Consider the following 21,762-nt stretch of genomic DNA (forward strand, 5'->3'; position numbering starts at 1 on the left):
TCGCAAACCCATGCACACACACACCCATACACACACACCCATGCACACACACCCATGCACGCAAGCGTCAACTCACTAATACCGCTGTTTGTTTGCAGGTCTTTCAGAGAAGATATGACGCCTCTGTGGACTTCTACCGGAATTGGGCGGAATATCGCAATGGATTTGGTAACCTAGAGGGCAACTTCTGGCTAGGTTCGTCATAAAATTATACAAATGATAATTTTTTTTAAACTTGTAAAAAAAAGTATTTTCTACAAAACCATACGTGTTTGATTCACTGTTTCTGTTTTGGCTTGGTACGTGTCAAAGTAAACTCGTGCCAAAACGTTGAGCACCCCTTATATAAAATCCCAAATGCTTGAATTACTTTAAAAAATAAAGCTGTTTTTACAAATTCATTTGTCTGAAATATGTCCACAAAATGTGAGTTTTCTATTTAATTTCATAACGTCTCAAGGTTCTAATGTGGGGGTGCACTTAAAAAAAAGGTTATTGTGGTCATTGGCCCCCAGTGCACCCTGTGGGGGTGCACTTAAAAAAATGTTATTGTGGTCATTTGCCCCCAATGCACCCTAGAGGGGTGCACCCAAAAACTTCTACAAAAACGAGGAACAAAATTTTTTGGGGGGGGGCAAACGACTACGGATATGTCTTAGTGGTACTCCTTTCAGTAAAAAAACCCACTAAAAAATCATAACTGCCCCCCCCCCCCCCCCCCCCAAATATTTTGGGTGGATATGGGTTAAATAAAATCCCAAATGCTTGAATTACTTTATTTATCTGTAAAGTAATCAGGCATTGTTCGAGAACTTGTCAACACTTACGCATTCGTTAGAAAAAAATGCACTGGCAGGCGTTGCTAAAGTTCTTGTTCCAAAGACATCGTCATTGTCACAGGCGTTGTCCACTAGCTCACAGGTTTCCTTGGTGAAGCTGTCAACTGATTTTTGCTTTCACTGTATTCAAAATACAAAATAAACACGTCTGATCTCATGGTGATGGGAAAACGATTGCAGGTGACAAATACACCACGTGACTCAGAAAGGATGACGTCAAAAACATCGTTCACTGCTTGACGTATTTATAGTGTTTTGATTTTTGTCTTTAAAAAACCCAAGGGCCGTGATGTTTTTTTTGTCGGATCGTGGTCAGAGGTGCTCGTTTGATTCGTTTCCTTGTTAAAAAAAAAAGGGTTTGATGACTCCAAGAGACAATAAATCCCTCGTGAACTCAGCATGCCTTCACACCAAGAGATATGGGTCCGTCCAGCACTTAATAATAATAATAATAATAATAATAATAATAATTGTCAGTAAGTACTGGTGTCACATGACTGATGTGAACCAGTTGATTGGCTAATGGCGATGCGCTAAAACTGTTAGCGCACTCTTGGAGTGCGCTAACTTTTCCACAGAGCGTATTCTTCCGCCCTTTGCCTAAGCGAGAGTGTACTCTCACCCTCAGAATTAATTAATGACATGTAGCTTATATTCTCCACAATACCAATGATTATGACCATAAATTTCCTGCTTCTCAATTAAAAGCAGAAGTGGGTTTTTTTTCTGACAGATGCCTGTGCCACAGTTGCCACTGATCTAAAAATAGAACCCGCTGTGTCTAATTTTTCAGTTTCGACTTGCGAAGATTCCTCTCATAATTATGCCATGTTAGTGGCATGTAGCTTATTATCCACATTACCAAATGTTGAGTTAGTATACAATTCCCAGCAGCTAACAGAAAACACAAGTGTTATTCCGATAACGTAGCAGCTAGATCAGCACGTAGCAGACTACACTGAAATACGACTGCATCTGTTCAGTAAATGAATGTTTTCCGAATTATTATTGCAAGGCAAGAACAATCGGAATCGAAAACGTGTAGGGTTTAAAACGTTCTTACCATATATAAGACTTATTACCAGCCTGCCACCGGCACGGTTGGCTTAGTGGTAAGGCGTCCGCCCCGTGATCGGGAGGTCGTGGGTTCGAACCCCGGCCGGGTCATAACCTAAGACTTTAAAATTGGCAATCTAGTGGCTGCTCCGCCTGACGTCTGGCATTATGGGGTTAGTGCTAGGACTGGTTGGTCTGGTGTCAGAATAATGTGACTGGGTGAGACATGAAGCCTGTGCTGCGACTTCTGTCTTGTGTGTGGCGCACGTTAAATGTCAAAGCAGCACCGCCCTGATATGGCCCTTCGTGGTCGGCTGGGCGTTAAGCAAACAAACAAACAAACAAACAAACCAGCCTGCCTCATGCGTGCAGACTCAGTGCGACGTGACGAGCAATTTTTGTTTTTGAAATGAGACTCAGTGCATTGGTTCGATTGCATAGCAGACGACATAAATCCCGCTCAGCAAATTAACATGTTGGGCAAATGTGAACGATAAAACGATGGGGATATAATACGTGTAGGGTTCAGAGCATTCTTACCGTTCATATTTAGTACCAGACTCCCCGATGAGTGAAGATACCACACGAGAAACATGCCACATTTATTTTGAAAATGTGCTTTCCGTCGACCTTGGCAAGGGGCAAAACTCTGCACAGTCAATCTGTCAAAGTTTGATGAAGGTTTAGAATCGCATATAACTAAGAGCACAGTCCTTTCTCCGAGTTTAAATGAGGTCTCTGTGAAAGATCATCACTTTTTAGCTTAACGCTACACTACACTGGAATTTACCAACAGAAATTAAAACAAGAGTTTGCGTGTGACGAAAGCACGACACACTTGAGACAGCTCACACAAAAGTAGATCCGTGACACAAACCTGACCACACAGTTACGCCTATCCAAATGCGCGTTGCAAAATGTGCGTTTTGAATCTTCATTTTTATCTGGCGGTACTGACAATACCGTTATTGAAACAATCCCAGTGCACTAAGGGATTTATAGAGCAAATCTCGAAAATAATTATTGAACTCAGCGCTATGCGCTTCGTTCAATAATGAATTTTCTCGATTTGCTCTATAAATCCCTTAGTGCACTGGGATGTCTCAATAACTTAAATAATAATAATAATAATTGTCAGTAAGTACTGGTGTCACATGACTGATGTGAACCAGTTGATTGGCTAATGGCGATGCGCTAAAACTGTTAGCGCACTCTTGGAGTGCGCTAACTTTTCCACAGAGCGTATTCTTACGCCCTTTACCTAAGCAAGACTGTGCTCTCATCCTCAGAATTAATTACTGACATGTAGCTTATATTTTCCACAATACCAAATGACCATAAATTCCCTGCTTCTCAATTAAAGCAGAAGTGGTTTTTTTTCTGACAGATTGCATGTGCCTGTGCCACAGTGCGGCTGCCGCCTGATCTAAAAATACAAGCCGCTGTGCATCTAATTCTCGCCGACTTGCATAGATTCTTCTCATCGTGTTAGTGGCATGTACCAAATGATGAGTTAATATAAAATTCCCACCCGCTAGCAGAAAACACAAGTGTTATTCTGATAACGTACCAGCTCAGACCAGTTTGGAAGACTGACTCGATCGACTCTGTCATACGTAGCCGCACTGACTACACTGAAATACCCGGACTGCATCAGTTCAGTAAATGAATGGTTTCCGAATTATTATTTCAAGGCAAGAACAATCGTAATCGAAAACGTGTAGGGTTCAGAACGTTCTTACCATTATAAGACTTATTACCAGCGTGCCTCGTGCGTGCAGACTCAGTCAGTGCAGACTGCATGCAGTGGTTTGATTGCCCTAGCAGACGACATAAACCCCGCTCAGCAAATTAACATGTTGGGCAAATGTGAACGAAAAAACGATGGGGATATAATACGTGTAGGGTTCAGAGCATTCTTACCGTTCATATTTAGTATCAGACTCCCCGATGAGTGAAGATACAACACGAGAAATATGCCACATTTGTTTTGAAAATGTGCGAACCGTCGAGTCCCGCGGCTTCGAGTCAATTCAAGGGGAGTCACTCCGCACAGTCAATCCGTCGAAGCTCGACTGGAGGTTTCGAATCGCAAATAATGAAGAGCACAGCCCTTTCTCCGAGTTCAAATGAGGTCTCTCTGAATGATCATCACTGTTCAGATTAACGCTACACTGGAATTTACCAACAGAAATTAAAATGCGTGTGACGAAAGCACGACACACTTGAGACACCCCACACAAAAGTAGATCTTTACTGTACACGACCTGACCACACAGTTATGCCTATTCAAATGCGCGTTGCAAAATGTGCGCTTGGAATCTTCTTTTTTCTATGGCGGTACTGACAATATCGTTATTGAAACAATCCCAGTGCACTAAGGGATTTATAGAGCAAATCTCAAAAATAATTATTGAACTCAGCGCTATGCGCTTCGTTCAATAATGAATTTTCTCGATTTGCTCTATAAATCCCTTAGTGCACTGGGATGTCTCAATAACTTTAATAATAATAATAATAATAATAATAATAATAATAATAATAATAATGATAACAAGAAATTCCTCCGAGGTAGGAAAAACACCCCCGTCCTTACCAGAAGTCAGAAGTCAGAAGTCAGAAGAGAGAAAGTCAGAAGTCAGAAGTCAGAAGTCAGAAGTCAAAAGTCAGAAGTCAAAAGTCAAAAGTCAAAAGTCAAAAGTCAAAAGTCAGAAGTCAGAAGTCAGAAGTCAAAAGTCAAAAGTCAGAAGTCAGAAGTCAGAAGTCAGAATGTAAACACAGGGTCCATTGCGAAAGGGTACGTCGAGGTAGGAAAAACACCCCCGTTGGTCAAAGGGAAATAACCATTCTCACTGCCACCAACTGAGAAGGTTATTTCCCTTTGACCATTAATATGTCACTCTTAATCTTAATCCACCAATAACTCCCTAACCGTGTGTTTGACTGGTCCCAATATTTGTAAGGACCGTCTCAGGAATGTATAGAACCTGTTCACCAAGTTTGGTGACGATCGGTCCGTTCATTCTTGAGATCTATATGCGAACACAAACACACAAACACACAAACAAACAAACACATCCAGTGAAACCTATACACACCCCTATACCGGGGGTGTAATAAAACATTATTTTATAGCGCTGTTCACCGCCAAATGGCAGTCTCATGGCGCTTTACATTCGACATTAAAATTCAACATTTTACATAATAAAGAGTTTCCTCGTAGGAAATAACATACAAGCATTAAAAACAATTCATAGAAAAAAAAAATAGGTCTGTTTACGGTAACCCGACCGACCCTAGTTTTTTCGCGCGACCCTAGACTTTTTTTTTGTATTTGGGGGAGAAAAAAAAAATCTTGTTTTTTTTTGCAAAATAACGTACAAATATGGTTTTTTGGAGGAAAAAAAAAATTAAAAAATTTTAAAAAAAATCCCGACCTACCGACCCTATTTTTTGGGCCTATGTTACCGTAAACAGACCTCTTTTTTTTTTGTGCCTTATATACTGTTCAAAAAAAGAAACGCATAGTTGCTACTTGCAAAATTTGTTTTATTTTTCGAAAAAATTAACAGAAAATCCAATATTTAGATTATTTGTTTGAAATTTGGTATGGACACAGTTGAATGCACACACAGTTCATTTGCATCTTCAAATCAATCAGTCAATCAATACGATTGGGTGCCGAGGCTGTCAAGTCAGTAGGGGGTGTGACTGCCTTGAGCAGCAACAACTGCCCGGCACCTTCTGGGCATGGACTGGATCAGATGCCGGATATCTTGCTGTGGAATGGTGTCCCACTCCTCCTGAAGTGCCTGCAATAGATCGCGGTGATTTGCCGGCGCTTCTTCTCGCCTGCGCACACGTCTGTCCAATTCATCCCAGAGGTGTTCTATCGGGTTCATGTCTGGCGACATGGCTGGCCAGGGAAGCACCTGGAGATGGTGGTCGGTGAGGAACTGGGTGGTGAGTCGTGCTGTGTGCGGGCGAGCGTTGTCCTGCTGGAATATGGCATCCTGGTCAGCCAGAAGAGGAAGGGCGTGTGGGCGCAGAATTTCCTCCACGTATCGCTGGGCAGTTATGCGCCCTTGGACGTGCACCAGGGTGCTCCTTCCAGCGGTTTTGATCGCCCCCCACACCATGACGCCTCCACCACCATGAACGGGTGCCTCATCCACACAGTTGGGCGCGTAACGTTCGTTTACTCTCCGGTAGACCCTCCTCCGACAATCATGTCGCTGGAGCAGGAAGTAGGCAGGCATGAGACCAGGAAATGTTCAAAAAGTAGGAAACTAAGCCGGGGTCCAGGGGCCGCTTAGGCCCCCGGTGGGGTCCAGGGGCAAATGATTTTTAGAATTATAAAGGCCATTTTGGGGCCTCTCCTGATAGCAAAAAAATAGATCATGCCTTTTTAAAAAGCTATAAAAACCACAAGAATAATATGTTTTAGCATTTTAAACAAAACATTTTGCTTCACATCCACAGGTGCCTGTAATCACATGATAATGACAATGTAGAAAACAAGAGGCGAAGCCTTCAAGGCTCACGTAAGAAATCGACAAACAGTAACACAAACTCAATCACTCCGTCACACATACACACACACAGTAAGCATAGGTGACACTGTGCAAGAAAGCGAGACACTATAGATCTAGATCTGTCTGTCTGCATGTAGCCTGTAACTTACAGGGACACGACTGCCAACTAGTCTCGGCTCGCTCAAAATGACAATGACCGAGACTTTCAGTAATTCCTTCGCGTGACGTCTAACCCTCTTACGCCATAATGTGACGTCTTCAAATGTTAAAGTTTCTACCACAGACATACACACGCACAGACAGACAAAGTTACGATCGCATAGGCTACACTTACGTGAGCCAAAAAGCAATCAAGATAACTCATCAAGAAGCTGCTACAATGTCTGAACAGAGTGCACCTCCTCTCCCCCCCCCCCACCCCACCCCTCCCCCCCCCCCCCCCAAAAAAAAAAGGTTCTAATCTATAAATCGGTTGTTTTGCCTTGAGTTGAGGTGTTAATTTTCCTTATTCAGGCCTACCAGCAACTGCGGGTCATCGGCTCAGCGCAGACAGGATGGAGGGAAAGAGAGAGAGAGAGAGAGAGAGAGAGAGAGAGAGACATGCTTCCAAGAGCCCTCTGTGCTTCTTGCTTTCAATGTGACGAATCAACACCTTTTTTCCACCAACTTGACCAAGTCCGTATTTCACCACGCAGTGGCCGTTGTCGCACCACGTGCACACGGCCTGACCGGGAATGGATATTTTGGCGATACTGTCGCCAATGAGCTGGCGCTTTCTTTCTTGTTGATAGTGACAGTCACTTCTTCTGACAGCCAGTTGGCTTTCCACTTGTTTTTCACACTTTGGTCGTCGATCGTAAGAGCTTCCACAGCCGACAAAACAATATGGAATCGGATGCTACGGTGTTTGGAGATCGGGAGCCAATCAAAACAACCATCGGTGAATAATTAAGCCTCGGCAATAATCGTCGGAGATCAACAGCCAATCAAACGCGACCCATGATACTGCTATGGGTTCACGCGAGTGCTGGGGTGCGAATGCACTGACTTCAGTCGCAGACAGCTTCAGCTGAACGGTTCATACCACCACCTATGGGTTCACGCGAGTGCTGGGGTGCGAATGCACTGACTTCAGACGCAGACAGCTTCAGCTGAACGGTTCATACCAACCCCCCCCCCCCCCCCCTTTTTTTCTCAACGAATTTGCATCGATCTCAAGAATGGTCTGTGAGCTAAGGAAAATATCGGAATTCCGATAAAAATCGGACCAGTCCCATGTCTGAGTAGGACTCGTCGCTGAACCACACGTGTCTCCAGTGATTCCGGACGGTCCAGCGAAGGTGCTGGTTGCCCCACTGCACTCGGTTCTGGCGATGGCGGCGGGTGAGGACAGCTCCTCTGTGAGGTCTGCGAGCTCTCAAACCAGCTTCATGCAGGCGGTTCCGCACGGTATGGTCCGATAATCGGTGTGGCCCGGGGAGAGCCTGGACAGAAGATGAGGCCGACAGGAAACGATTCCGGAGGTGGCGGAGCCGTATGAAGCGGTCGTGAGCAGCAGTTGTCGCCCTTGGTCTTCCCGCTCGTTGCAAGTGAGCAACGGAGCCAGTGGCTTGAAACCTGACCCACAGTCTACTGATGGTGCTCTGGGACACGTGGAAGTGCCTGGCGATTGCACTTTGACTTTGGCCTGCTTGTAAACGACCCAATGCAATTTGGCGGTCTTCTCTGCTCAATCGGGCCATCTTTCGTCGCTGAATTGTCGTCTGATTTCTTTGTGGCGAACAATCCGCTTTTATGGGTTTTGGAAGACATGGTGAGAGCTCAATATTCCCCGAGTTTCACGAGATTACACTGAAGCATGACGAGTGGTCATGCCAAATGAGCAATTTTGACATTGTAGCCACTGATAACGCATGCGTCACGTGCAGAGCTCACTTGTGGCAATGGACGAAAGGTCGACGACCAGATAAACATTTTCTGCAGTTTGGTGGATATCCTTGTAGCCATATAACTAAATTAACCAAATATTACAAGCTATGCGTTTCTTTTTTTGAACAGTATAGTTATATAAAATAATCTAGAAAATTGTTTTTAAAAAGATGAGAAAAAAACCACAAAAAACACGTAAGATAAGTAATAGACACATAGTTACACAAAGTCTGACAATAAAACAGAACTCACATAAAAGCGTACAGATCTAAAACAGAACGAAGATGTAACATAGACTGTGGGGCAACAAATTAAACAACTAACAACTAGTCAACAAGCAAACTTATCATTCAGCACATTCACTCACAAGTCACATGCACACATTACACCACAGCTTCAATGTCCTAATTACTTTGTTCATTTTAGTAAAAGGCAGATTTGTACAGGTGAGTCTTCAGTTTAATCTTAAATGATGGTAGTGAAGGAGACTGGCGGACCGCTAGGGGAAGTGAGTTCCAGAGTGTAGGGACTTGATATCTGAACTTTGCGTTACCAAACAATGACGTGACGAATCATCGAGACATATTTTTAAATGTTTCCTTTTCTATGTGCAGGACTGGACGCGCTGCACAACCTGACCACCTCACGGCGTTACCAGCTGCGGGTCGACCTCAAGATGTGGAATGAGACTCGAGGCTATGCGACATATAGCGGGTTCTACGTGGAGGGTAGTGACAACAACTTTACTTTGCACTATGACAACTTCACCGGAGGAAATGCTGGTATGTGTCTAAAAAAAGGGGCTATACACGTTTCGTAGAACATTTGACAAGATAAGGGAATAGTGTGTGTGTGTGTGTGTGTGTGTGTGTGTGTGTGTGTGTGTGTGTGTGTGTGTATGTGTGTGTGTGAGTGTGTATGTGTGTGTGTGTGTGTATGTATGTGTCTGTGTGTACGCGTGTGCGGGTGTGCGTGTATGTTTGTGTGTGTGTGTGTGTATGTACGTGTGTGTGTATGTGTGTTAATATATATAGAATGACGTCAAGAGCGAGAATGCAGAGAAATTACGTCATGAGCAAGGGAGGTCATCCTTTACTCTGTGTGTCTCCGCTGCCTACATTCCAACGTGGAATTTTGAAAGCAGGGAGCACACTAGAGGTAATGGAAGAGGTGGGGGGAGGGGGTAAGAATTAGATCTAGAAAGAATTCTTCACAGACAGCCTACTGGAGAATCAAACCCTTTCGGAGCCGATTGCAACACTGAACAAGAATAACCCGAGGAGAGTTCTACAACCTCAAAGGATTGAGAAGTCACCGAAGTGCGTTTAAGGGCATTCTCATAGAGTGCTGAACCTGAAAAGGTCCGTTTTTGTTTAGCTCAGACTGCTACCGGTTTCGAGCTAAGAAGCTTTCATCAGGCAGTCTCTTGGCATAAAACAGAGAAAAATTGTAGGTCATCCTTTACTCTGTGTCTCCGCTGCCTACATTCCAACGTGGAATTTTGAAAGCAGGGAGCACACTAGAGGTAATGGAAGAGGTGGGGGAAGGGGGTAAGAATTAGATCTAGAAAGAACTCTTCACAGACAGCCTACTGGAGAATCAAACCTCTTCCATTACCTCTAGTGTGCTCCCTGCTTTCAAAATTTCACGTTGGAATGTAGGCGGCGGAGACACACACAGAGTAAAGGATGACCTCCTTTGCTCATGATATAATTTCTCTGCATTCTCGCTCTTGACGTCATTCTATATTTAACTTTTCTTCAAAAGTACAAGCGATCGAGTGCACATTTTGGCATTTTTAGCAGCGCTCTAATTATACATTTATATTATGTTGCTTCAACAACCAAGAGCAGCTGCTGATACCTCAAATTTATTTTTCTTACTCTTCGCTGGCAGTTACAGGGGAATCAAAGGGAGATTCTCGTCTATGCAGAGAGCCTACCACAGAAAATTAATGTGGTTTTCTCTTTTGCATAGAAGTTGGGGAATTTTTCTGTTTTATGCCATGAGACTGCCTGATGAGAGCTTCTCAGCTCGAAACCGGTAGCAGTTTTGGCTAAACAAGAACGGACCTTTTCAAGTTCAGCACTCTATAAGAATGCCCTTAAGGCTGGAGAACACACCTGAGGCCATATTTCAAAGTGGTTAGGCAGTTTTAAAGGTTTGTTTTTATGTTAGTTCAGTGTTTTGTTTATCAGGAAAAAACAAAATGAATAGAGCTTGTCGCGCAAAATTTTGAGATAACGACTGAAGTTTGAGCATAGGTATGAGATTTTTTCACGCAAACCCTGCTGAAGATTTTGTGATATTGTATTGTGAATATGTTAAGAAAAAAACAATCAGATGATCACAAACTGAAGAAGAGAAATAGGGAAGCACAATAGAACATCAAACATAGTGATTTTACAGGTGAATTTGAAAAAAAAACCTTGTGTATCCATTTTTGAAGCCCATTTTGAAGCATGGAACACAGTCAAACATAAATTATAAGTGTTAAAGTGGTTACAGTGTTCAGAAATAGTGTTAAATAACAAGTTGAGTTATCCCTCTTCACCAATTTTAAAAGAAATACACCTCTTGTCGCGCAAAATTTTGAACTGTGATGCTTTTACTACCCCCACCCCCTACTCATTTTTCAGAAAAGAGTGCATATTATCTTCCAAATAGACAAGCGAGGTAGTCAGATGATCAAAACTTAAGAACAGAAATAGGGAAGCAAAATAGAACATGCAACATAGTGATTTAACTGGTGAATTCAGAAAAAAACCCACTTTTTTACTCATTTTATAAGCTTAATTTAAAGCTTGGAAGACAGAAAAATATAAATTAAAAGTGCTAAAGTGGTTACAGTGTTGAGAAATAATGTTAGATACCAAGTTGAGTTATCCCTCTTCATCACAGTTAAAAGAAACGCACCTCTTGTCACGCAAAATCTTGAACTTTGATGCTTTTACTACCCCCACCCCCTACCCATTCTTCAGAAAAGAGTGCATATTATCTTCCAAATAGGAAACCAAGGTAGTCAGATGATCAAAAACTTCAGAACAGAAATAGGGAAGCAAAATAGAACAACCATCAGAGTGATTTAACTGGTGAATTCAGAAAAAACACACCTTTTTACTCATTTTATAAGCTGAATTTAAAGCTTGGAAGACAGAAAAATATAAATTAAAAGTGCAAAAGTGGTTACAGTGTTGAGAAATAATGTTAGATACCAAGTTGAGTTATCCCTCTTCATCACAGTAAAAAGAAACGCACCTCTTGTCACGCAAAATCTTGAACTGTGATCCTTTTACTACCCCTACCCCCTACCCATTCTTCAGAAAAGAGTGCATATTATCTTCCAAATAGGAAAGCAAGGTAGTCAGATGATCAAAAACTTCAGAACAGAAATAGGGAAGCAAAAAAGAACACCCAACAGAGTGATTTAACTGGTGAATTCAGAAAGAAAACCTTTTTTACTCATGTTATAAGCTGAATTTAAAGCTTGGAAGACAGAAAAAAAGAAATTAAAAGTGCTAAAGTGGTTACAGTGTTCAGAAATAGTGTTCGATACCAAGTTGAGTTATCCCTCTTCATCACAGTGCGGGCAGCGAAATTTTTTTTCACACGTCAGTTACGGGCTTTCAATCCCGAAGGCTATTTCCGAGTAGCTACGAACGTAAACGGAATTTCCGATGTGTACGGATGCTTATTGATTAGAGTTGTCGTTCGTGTCTCGCTAACCCAGTACACAGTAGCGCTGGAATGAATGCAATCCGAGCTACGAACTTTGGCGATTGCATTCTAGAGATGATCGTCATTGCTGCAGGGTCAATGTGTGAATTAATACGATAGAGCGAAAAGAATTGCACTCATCACTCGCTCAATCCCTGCTGAGGCTTACAAACTCCCAGCCTGCAGAACATCATACAGCAGTCTTTCTTCCCTCGCACCTTTGGCGAGTGGAACGCCTTCCCACCACAGGCAGTATCATCAGCCTCGGTGGAAGATTTCAAAAGTGACAAAACCCAGATCTAGACACCATGCACTGCAGCAGAAGACCTCTTGACCTCAGAGTTCCCATTTAATTGCCAGAAACACATTCACAGATACTTCAATATGTTGTTACTGGACTCCGAGTGCCTTTTTAGTTTCTACAAAATAATATAGCACTGATGATCTAACGTGATCAAGTTCAGTTAGATCTATAGACTAAGTTGTAACAGTTTACAGTCAACAGCACCAGCATCAGCGACGGTGTGCCAGTATGCATACGGTTTGTGGCTTCTATACGCGTGCATGCTTTTTAATTAGAGGATGTATTTCAGTTTTACGACAAGAAAAAAAAGTTCTTTCCTTCAAAACATCCAAAATATCCGTATTGGATGTTGTCGTTGAACACGTGTTGCACACAGAAAACATTTTGAAATCTCCGAAGATGCTTGCATAAAGATGACGCAGAGATCTATGACGCAAGGATTCGACTCGGCTCTTTGACTTGGTAAACATCGGAACTTCCGATTACGTTCGTAGTTACTCGGAACCAGCCTTCAAGATTGAAAGCCCGCAACTGACGTGTGAAAAAAAATTTCGCCAGCTAGCGGGCATAGTAAGGTTACGTAGAAAAGTCCAAAAGGATGCGTTAATGGTGGTAATCCGGCACACACACAAACACATACACATACACACACACACACACACACCATAACACACATACACACTGACACACACACACACACACACTGACACACACACACACACACACATACACACACACACACACTCCGGTTTGGTAAGTTACCTGATAAATAATGTAGCCTGTAGATTTAACGGGGAGACTGATCAGACAGGAAGAGCAATACTTCCACATTTCCGATGTTCAGCGATAAACTTGTTTTCTTCGAGAGTTCGATCTTCGTGCGATTCTGGTGCGTTGTCACCAAGAACGTTAAAAAAAACAAAACAGGATATCATCATTCATGATGCCTCTCTACAAAAACCAGGTCTAGAAACTCTTCATCTAAAGTCAATCAGTATTAACCTCCTCAACACAATCCTCATCTTGTCCCATAGTGATTTCTGCCGCCAAAGAACATGTGGTTCTCAACTCACAAGACCGATGTGTCATTCCCTTGCGAAATTCAGATCTACCCCAACTACGTGCATTGATCTGAGCAATAAAATTTAGATGCGATAATCTGCAAACATCTCTTCAACACAATCTGCATCTTGTCCCATCGTGATTTCTGTCGGCAAAGAACATGTGGTTCTCAACTCACAAGACCGATTTGTCATCTTCCAGTGTGAAATTCAGATCTGCCCCAAGTGGCAAGTAGCCTACGTGCAATAAAATGTAGAAGCGATAATCTGAAAAAATTCTTTTCGCGTGAACGCTGCCACGCTGTCATCATATCAGCCCGATGTCATTTATCCAGGGCAGGGATGAACACACTTTTTCATCAGCAGTTTGATATGTTTATCCGCAGACTGCTTTCCATTACTTGTCGTCTGTTTTAGATTGACTCGTAGGGTTCTTCAGCCAGGCAAGAACCCAGCCAGCACCCCGATATCGGTCCGATATCGGACCGATATCGGATACGATATCGGGTCGATATCGGATTCCGATATCGGACCGATATCGGATTGCAAATCGGGTCGATATCGGACCGATATCGGATTACGACATCGGACCGATATCGGTCCAATATTGACCCGATATCGACCCGATATAGAGAATCGGTATCGGCCTCATATCAGATCCCGATATCGGCGCGATATCAAATCCCAATGTCAGATTGCAAATTGGGTTGATACCGGGTCGATATCGGATTACGACATTGGTCCGATATTGGTCCAATATCGGTCCGATATCGGTACGATATAGAGAATCGATATCGGCTTAATATCGGATCCCGATATCAGATCCCAATATCAGATTGCAAATCGGGTCGATATCGGACCGATATTGGATTACGACATCGGACCAATATCGGTCCGATATCGGTCCGATATCGACCCGATATAGAGAATCGGTATCGGCCTCATATCAGATCCCGATATCGGCGCGATATCAAATCCCGATGTCAGATTGCAAATTGGGTTGATACCGGGTCGATATCGGATTACGACATTGGTCCGATATCAGTCCGATATCGGTCCAATATCGGTACGATATAGAGAATCGATATCGGCTTAATATCGGATCCCGATATCAGATCCCAATATCAGATTGCAAATCGGGTCGATATCATTTTGATATCGGATCCCGATATCGGACCGATATCGGATCCCGATATCGGACCGATATCGGATTGCAAATCGGGACGATATCGGGTCGATATCGGATTACGACATTGGTCCGATATCGGTCCGATATAGAGAATTGATATCGGCCTAACATCGGGAACCAATAATGGACCGATATCGGGAACCGATAAGGGTGGTGCCCTTCTATGGTGCCCTGGTGGTGCCCTTCCGTCAATTCCTTTAAGTTTCAGCTTTGCAACCATACTTCCCCCGGAACCTGAAAACTTTGGTTTCCTGGAAGCTGCCCGCAGAGTCGATGAAGCAAAACCAGCGAATAGTTGGCATTAATTATCTGATCATCTTTGAACCTCTGACTTTACTTCTTGACTAATGAAAACATGCTTCATGCTTGGCAATTGCTTTCGCACTTGTTCGTCTTTGACCTGCACTAAAACTTGCTGTAATCCGTAAATATTAGATTTCTGGCCCAAGAACAGAAGAAAATTTAAAAGGAGACAGAAATGATAAGATGAAGTAGTTGATAAACATTGTCACACAAGTACAAATGAAAGTGAGTCAAAGGCAGAATGAGAATAATTTAATAACCAACTGTATCATTGAAAACACATAAGTTACCAATGCAACATAAACAAATTACAACTATCAATTAAAATTCAACAGTTAATACAATTAATAACTGACCTTGTGATAAGATAACTCATCCACTGAAATGTCATCCACTCTGCTGCCAAAGGACGGGCTTGAACCCATGACTCACAGCACTGCAGAGCAGACCACTAACCAATGGGTCCCCACCGAATAATTATGGAGTGTCACGATTCATGTGACCCATCAAAGTCAAAGTATTTAATTCCATAAGGCGATAGCCCCCTTGGAATAGGGAAATAACAATAACTTCACAAAACGCATGAATCAAATGAACACAAAGGAGACGAGAAAATCGTCGCAAACGGATAACCAGTTATGAAATCAATTATAACTAAATAAGTCTTTCGATTTGCAACAAACAACGGACTGGTCACGCAACGGTTCTGTCCAGTCATGATAATCAAAACAAATGATTGTTACGCTCCAATTCTTCACAAGGGTGGAGAACGGGAAATGTTCAGACCATCTCTTTTATCCTCACGGTGCTTTCCTCGCTCATCCTCTGTAACATATCAGCTAGGTTAGACCATTGATGTTCTTTGTCTCCGTCATATCTGGCATCGTCTGTCACCTTCCGCCTATCAGCGTCACTCGCAACAACATCACTCCGCACCATACAGCCTGAATCTGACACTGTCAGCTGCGATTGAAAGTTGGAGACACACAACGTAGCACCACCGACGCACTTTTTCATGGCCGCCTTTGTCGAACTTCAAAAACGCAGTATCGCCATTGTTCAGTCGCCACAACAGTCGGTATTGAACGATGTCAGCCCATTCTCCGACATAATTGCACATAGCATTTGTTCCAAAACAGTAGGCCTAGGGAATCCTTGCAGAGGCATTATATCATATATATGTAGAGGCATTATATCATGTAGAGGCAAAATAACACAAAATGAAGAGAGAGTGAATCCGAGAGGCGTGTTCCTTGCTGGCTGTCAGCACATTAGCACTAATTTTATTTACCATCTTCATCTTAGTCCTCGTCCTCGTTTTCTGTGTTGATCTTCGACATCCTCCCACCATGTAGACGATCCGACAATCCTGTCAACCACTTCGCAAGCACCTGTTCGAATTGCTTGTTGTCGGTTTGAATATGGCGCTTCCTCACGGCCAGCTGCAGTAAAAAGATTAACCGTTATGAGTATGACGCAACAAGATGATGATCATATAAAATGTTGACATTGTATGAACATGTTTGTGCTTTCATAAGGAGACATGCTGTCTGCAAAACCTCCCTCACCTTTCATTTGTTCTTCACCATTTCTTCCATCACTGGCAGATTTATTTGTCTACATTCAATGTGTGTGTGTGTGTGTGTGTGTGTGTGTGTGTGTGTGTGTGTGTGTAGACCGGTATTTTTTATAAATCTGAAAGAATAAAAACTGTTTATTATGCACAACAGAACCATAAAAGGATTCTTAGTTAAAATCACCATTTTATTTTTACAACAACAATAAAGAAAATCAGCAACCACCTAAACACACACAGTGACACAAACACACACAGTGACACACACACACACCTAAGAAACAAACACACTTTTTAGTCTCATATATTCCAAGAGAAAAAAATACATCAAGTCTCAATAATTAGCAAAACTATCTTCCAACGAATCCAAGTTCCATAGGCATAGGCGATACTCACTCAACGTTTTACGTGATGCATGATGATCGACTGTTTGGAACACTCTTGAAACCAGTCCAGTTCTGTCTTCCTCCTTCTGTCTTAGTATTGGACTGTCCAGTCAGGATCGTTTCTGATGTTGTATAACATAGTGCTCTAGCAACTGCCAGTTTTCAATCTTCCCAACGCATTTCGCCATACACCACTAAACAGTTCCGACGTTTACATGGAACAAAGAAGGAAAATCACGTGACCGCACAGACGCCTCTCATTGGCTGTGTCATTTTTTCGAGGAAACAAATCGTCTGCAACACAGCTTTGCGTATGTCCTGCGACTGACGAGTCAGACACTTGTGTTCATTTTGTTGTTTTGTCGATGTAAATTCAGCGATTATCGATTTTAACTGAATGGCATGTCACTGCCCGATGATCGATTGTGACAACGGAAGCTACCGTCTTCAAAATGGAAAGCTAAACTTTGCAAAATTCACCAGGTTCTACACCAGTCTGTGGTGACACTGGTGTTCATGCCAACCACTGTTCAGGTAAGCGCAACACTGTAACAGTTCTTGATCATCTTATTTTATTGCCTGACTTTCATGCGATTTATTGTTTTTTTCTGCAAATTCCATAGCATGATTACAAAACCGTTTAGCTAGACCTGCATTAATACAGTTTTGAACGTTGCAAAAACTGCACACCGGCACTGCATGAAATACTTGTTTGAATCTGCCGTGCATGAGGTCAAAAAATGTGGCTAACTTTCTGTGTCAGTGTGTTTACGTTTCTTGGTTTTTTGTTTTACTTCATGTTGTTAGAGCATGGCTGTGATTAAAAAGCAATAAAACATTGCTTTGTAGAGCCATAAATTGTTAAATCTGATATGGATCTGTCTGTTTTCAACAGCTTGCATCCGCATCCAACACACAAGAAGAAACCAGCACGAGATTAAAGTGGATTCGACTCATCAGCCGTGTAGACACAACAGCAGACGGAAGGCACAAGCTTTTTCACCTGCTAAAGATGCAAGGGTTTTGCCGACTTGGGATACCCTGGATTTCAACACATAGTAAGTTTTTTTTAAAATAACTTTCTTGTTATATTTTGTGTGTGTACGCAGTAAAGAAGATGGGAAGGTGTTGAATGTATTTGTTCACACATGCTGTTCCTAGTATCACTATGATGTGTCTATGCCTTACAGCTTGAGTGATTTAATTGACTTTTCGTCTGTTCGTGTGTTCTGAAATCTGAACAAGAATGAATGTGGGAAGCCAAGCTAAGTTTTATGTGGATGGTTTGTTTCTAGAGTGCGATTTGATCAACATTAGGAGAGCTCTCCATAGAAGCCAAAGGAACAAAAACAAGTGTACCGGGGAATTCACAGAGGGAGTTCTGTTTTGCACTGAAAATGACTACAGTGGGTCCAAATGACCACCTTTATAAGTTGAAGTTGGGGGCATTGAACCCAAACGGACAACATATGTGGAGAACCCTGCATGAAGATGTAATACTACCATAAATACTGACAAAATGAACCCTGTTTGGCAATGTTTCAGACAGCAAGAGTGCTGATAGACATACCTCGACCAGAGCACCGGCTAGGCAGAAGAAAATGGGCAATGCGAGATCTGGAATTCCAGTTTGAGGCGTGCCAGGCCCAAGGATCATCAAGGGAGAGGAATGGTGCACCTAGTTGATTGCCAGAAAAGTGTGACTCTGGCCCTGAACAAGACCAATTCGCAACAGAAACATTTCTGGGTGCTCTTGTTTTTGCTTATTTGTTGATAGTTTTTTTTTTATAAGCAGATGCCAACTTAATGCACACCCGTTATGCGCAATCTTATTGCAATGATTAAACTGACTAAGGAGAACAATAGACTGAAGAGACAAGTGAGTGTGTTCAAACTACAGATTACAAACATGGCTAAGAAAAAGAACGCTGACAGGAAAAATCCATGTTTATTCAGAAATCTTATTTCTCGCAGAACATATCATATTGGACTGGTATAGCCACGACCAGTCTCTTCCAATTAATTCATGTTTTTAGTGTCACCCTAGGCCCTTTGTAACAAGAAGATGGCAGGAAAAAGTCAACAATTCTAAAAAGACAAGAATTTTTAGCGATCAACTAATGAGTATTGACCCTAAACGTTATAGTATAGATGAGATGTTGTTTATGCAACAGAGACGAGGATTAGACCTTGAGGATCTAGCCTATCGGTTTCGCTAATATAGGTAGAATAAAGTACATGTCACCAGAGTGACCAAGAGCAACCTTAAAAAATTTACTGGTTTACAGACTGGTTTACAGTCTTCTCTCCATTTCATTTCCCCTGTGCATACCATAACATGTTCTGAGGAAAAATGTTTGTTTGGCTCACTTTTTGTGTGTGTCTTTATTGATGTTTGTATGATGCAATGAGTGTGTCAGAACAAAATCTGAGTTCTCGTACTTTGAAATGGAGAATGAGAGACAAGACAAAGCATTACAGCACAAAGTCAAACATATCAGCACTTGCAAACAAAATGCACACAATACAGTCAGCTCAAAAAACTTTACTTATGTTGATAAACGTTATCACTAGCAGCAGATCAAATCTGATGACTTCATCCACTTGGCAATGAACATATTGGGAAGAAAGATATCTAGTTTTATATATTTATATACCAAAAACACACATGTAGTACAGTAAAAGTCATATCTATAATGGTGTACACAGGAACCTTCCTTTTCAGAACTACAAACGATAATCTGATAAAAAAAAATCCAGTACAAAAAAAGAGGGAGTCTTAAATTGTAGGAAAATTTACATAGGTTTGACAAGACAAACATTTATATTTTAGATGCGACCCACCCTACTACCTTTCAGGCTGAAAACTTACAGAAACGAAGCAGCTGTTCAACTATGTTGCTCTGCCCATTACATGTGTAAAGAGTAGAGCTTAATGCCTGGATCTGGCAAAGCTTATACATGAGTTGACAAATTGTTGAAATTAGAGTCGTCAGGATTGTTTACTTTGTGGAATTACTTTGGGAACAGGAGGTTGTGATGGCCGACTCTTGGAGACACGTAGAAGTCTCTTTTTGGTTTTGACAAAGATGCAATCAGGGGCTTCCTCCTCCAAAATGACTTGCAGCCTGTTGCACATGGTCAAAACACTGCCAAAAGGGAAAAAAAGAAAATAATCAATATGAGAAAGAGAAAGGAGACAACAACTTTTACTAAACTTTAGTAAAGCATCATTTAGGACAATTTACCAAGTTGTACATAACAAATTGCTCACAAATTTGAGTGCAACTTGCATGAAGAGCATTGCAAAATTAAGACAGTTGCAGGGATGGCCAGATCTCAAAATCTTAACTTGCCAGACAGGTGAGTCATTTCAAGAAAGTCCAGTCCACCAAAAAGAATTGCTTGCCGGGTACAAACCACAGTTGCTATAACTGCATTGTTTATATAACGTTTTGAAACTAGAGTATACAACCAGAAGTGTTGCATTTGACAAGAATTTTCACTAGCCAAACAGGCGAGTTGCCAAGCGGTTTTAACTAGCACAGCGGATTTTTTGTACTCGCCCCTGGCCTCTAGTCAGATGATTTGATCATCCCTGAATTTAGAAAGTCTGTTCAGTCATTGCTGATTAATTGTATCACGATCAGTATCACTGCACTTTTTTTAAAATTATATGTATATGACAGCCACAGGCATAATTTTAGTGTGTATTAATTCTAGTATGCTGGTTTTTCAGATTTTGACACATTCCCTGTTCACTGAAACCAAAATGTTGTTAGGCCGCACAACCATCTTGCAACTTGAACCATTCTCTTTTTCAAAAGTAAAGTGCAAATATGATTTATTTAAAAAAAGTAGAGAGGTTTCCTACCTGTAAGCCTTTCCTCCTTAAAACTCGTTGACGAGGCGATGCATGCGGTCGAGCTCACACTCACAGGCAGCCGGTGATGAAGACGCTTGGCCACAGGAATCGCCCATCTTCCTGCCTTTCAATCCAGTTGTGATGATGAATGGATCAGGATAAAGCACCCTTTCACATACAACTTCTGCTTGTACTCCCGATGAAGAAGCACCCTCTCTGCATTGTCTGCTTCACGGTCGACAGGAATCCCATCTCCCAAGTTCCAAAGCAGGAAAAGCTCTAAAACAAAAAGGCCTTGAGATCAAATCACAGTTTTGCGCACCTGTGGAAGGCATTCTTTTTTTTCCCCTCATCACCATTTTGTATGTAAACTTACAAAATACTGACTCAGCCTGAGGTAAGCTTAGCAGTGGCAACTTAGTATGCATGTTTGTTGTTTCTTATCTTACCCACACGTCAGATTGAAAATGGAAAACTTTAGCATACACTATCGCAACATGTATGCATCACGAATCGGAATATAGTTATGCTTCATAGTAAGTTAGATTCCGTGGACAGATCAACGGCACTTATTCAAGTTTTTGACTTTAATCAACTGAAAAGTTAAGCGTATCTGAAGAGAGAGCACTTACTAAGGTACTGTTAGTGTTACAACTTACACTGTTACAGGGCGGAAAACCGGTCTTGGGAATGAACAACACATCGCATCATTCATTCATTGCAAAGAGTAAATAACGAAAGAAATAAAACTTACCTAGCTACAAGTTCCTCGTGTGCACCTTCCACACTCTTTTTCCGTACACACGACAAGGTTTCCGATGCTTCAAAGCTCCACAGTCGCACCTTCTGGATGGAAATCTCGCTCAAATCGCACATGTTTCAAGTTGCTGAGAAGCTAGCACGACGCGTTGTTTACTCGAAAAAATGCTACGCATGCGCACTGTCGCAATGGCCGCGGAACTGTTTAGTGGTGTATTTGTTTACTCAGTAACTGCCGGACAA

At 42.0% G+C, this 21,762-nt stretch overlaps 1 protein-coding gene and 3 long non-coding RNA genes across 4 annotated transcripts in view; 2 read left to right on the top strand and 2 right to left on the bottom strand.

The window, feature by feature from the left end:
- The window catches only part of LOC138945856 (ficolin-2-like), a 34,543-nt gene that overhangs the window by 1,774 nt on the left and 11,007 nt on the right, over positions 1–21,762 (top strand). Inside the window, exons 2-3 of the mRNA XM_070317374.1 lie at positions 99–195; positions 8,974–9,141. Coding sequence (XP_070173475.1) covers positions 99–195; positions 8,974–9,141 — 265 coding nt within the window. The remainder of the gene's footprint in view (positions 1–98; positions 196–8,973; positions 9,142–21,762) is intronic.
- Positions 15,002–17,081, bottom strand: LOC138946009 (uncharacterized). The gene is made up of 2 exons (XR_011449159.1): positions 16,906–17,081; positions 15,002–16,375 (listed from the first exon to the last, which is right to left on the bottom strand). It is a non-coding gene; the product is annotated as an uncharacterized lncRNA (long non-coding RNA).
- Positions 17,172–18,950, top strand: LOC138946014 (uncharacterized). The gene is made up of 3 exons (XR_011449165.1): positions 17,172–17,429; positions 17,791–17,953; positions 18,441–18,950. It is a non-coding gene; the product is annotated as an uncharacterized lncRNA (long non-coding RNA).
- LOC138946013 (uncharacterized) lies at positions 19,350–21,690 on the bottom strand. The gene is made up of 3 exons (XR_011449164.1): positions 21,515–21,690; positions 20,770–21,039; positions 19,350–20,044 (listed from the first exon to the last, which is right to left on the bottom strand). It is a non-coding gene; the product is annotated as an uncharacterized lncRNA (long non-coding RNA).

This window comes from Littorina saxatilis, linkage group LG13 (genome assembly GCF_037325665.1).
Source record: "Littorina saxatilis isolate snail1 linkage group LG13, US_GU_Lsax_2.0, whole genome shotgun sequence".
Classification (NCBI taxonomy): domain Eukaryota; kingdom Metazoa; phylum Mollusca; class Gastropoda; order Littorinimorpha; family Littorinidae; genus Littorina; species Littorina saxatilis.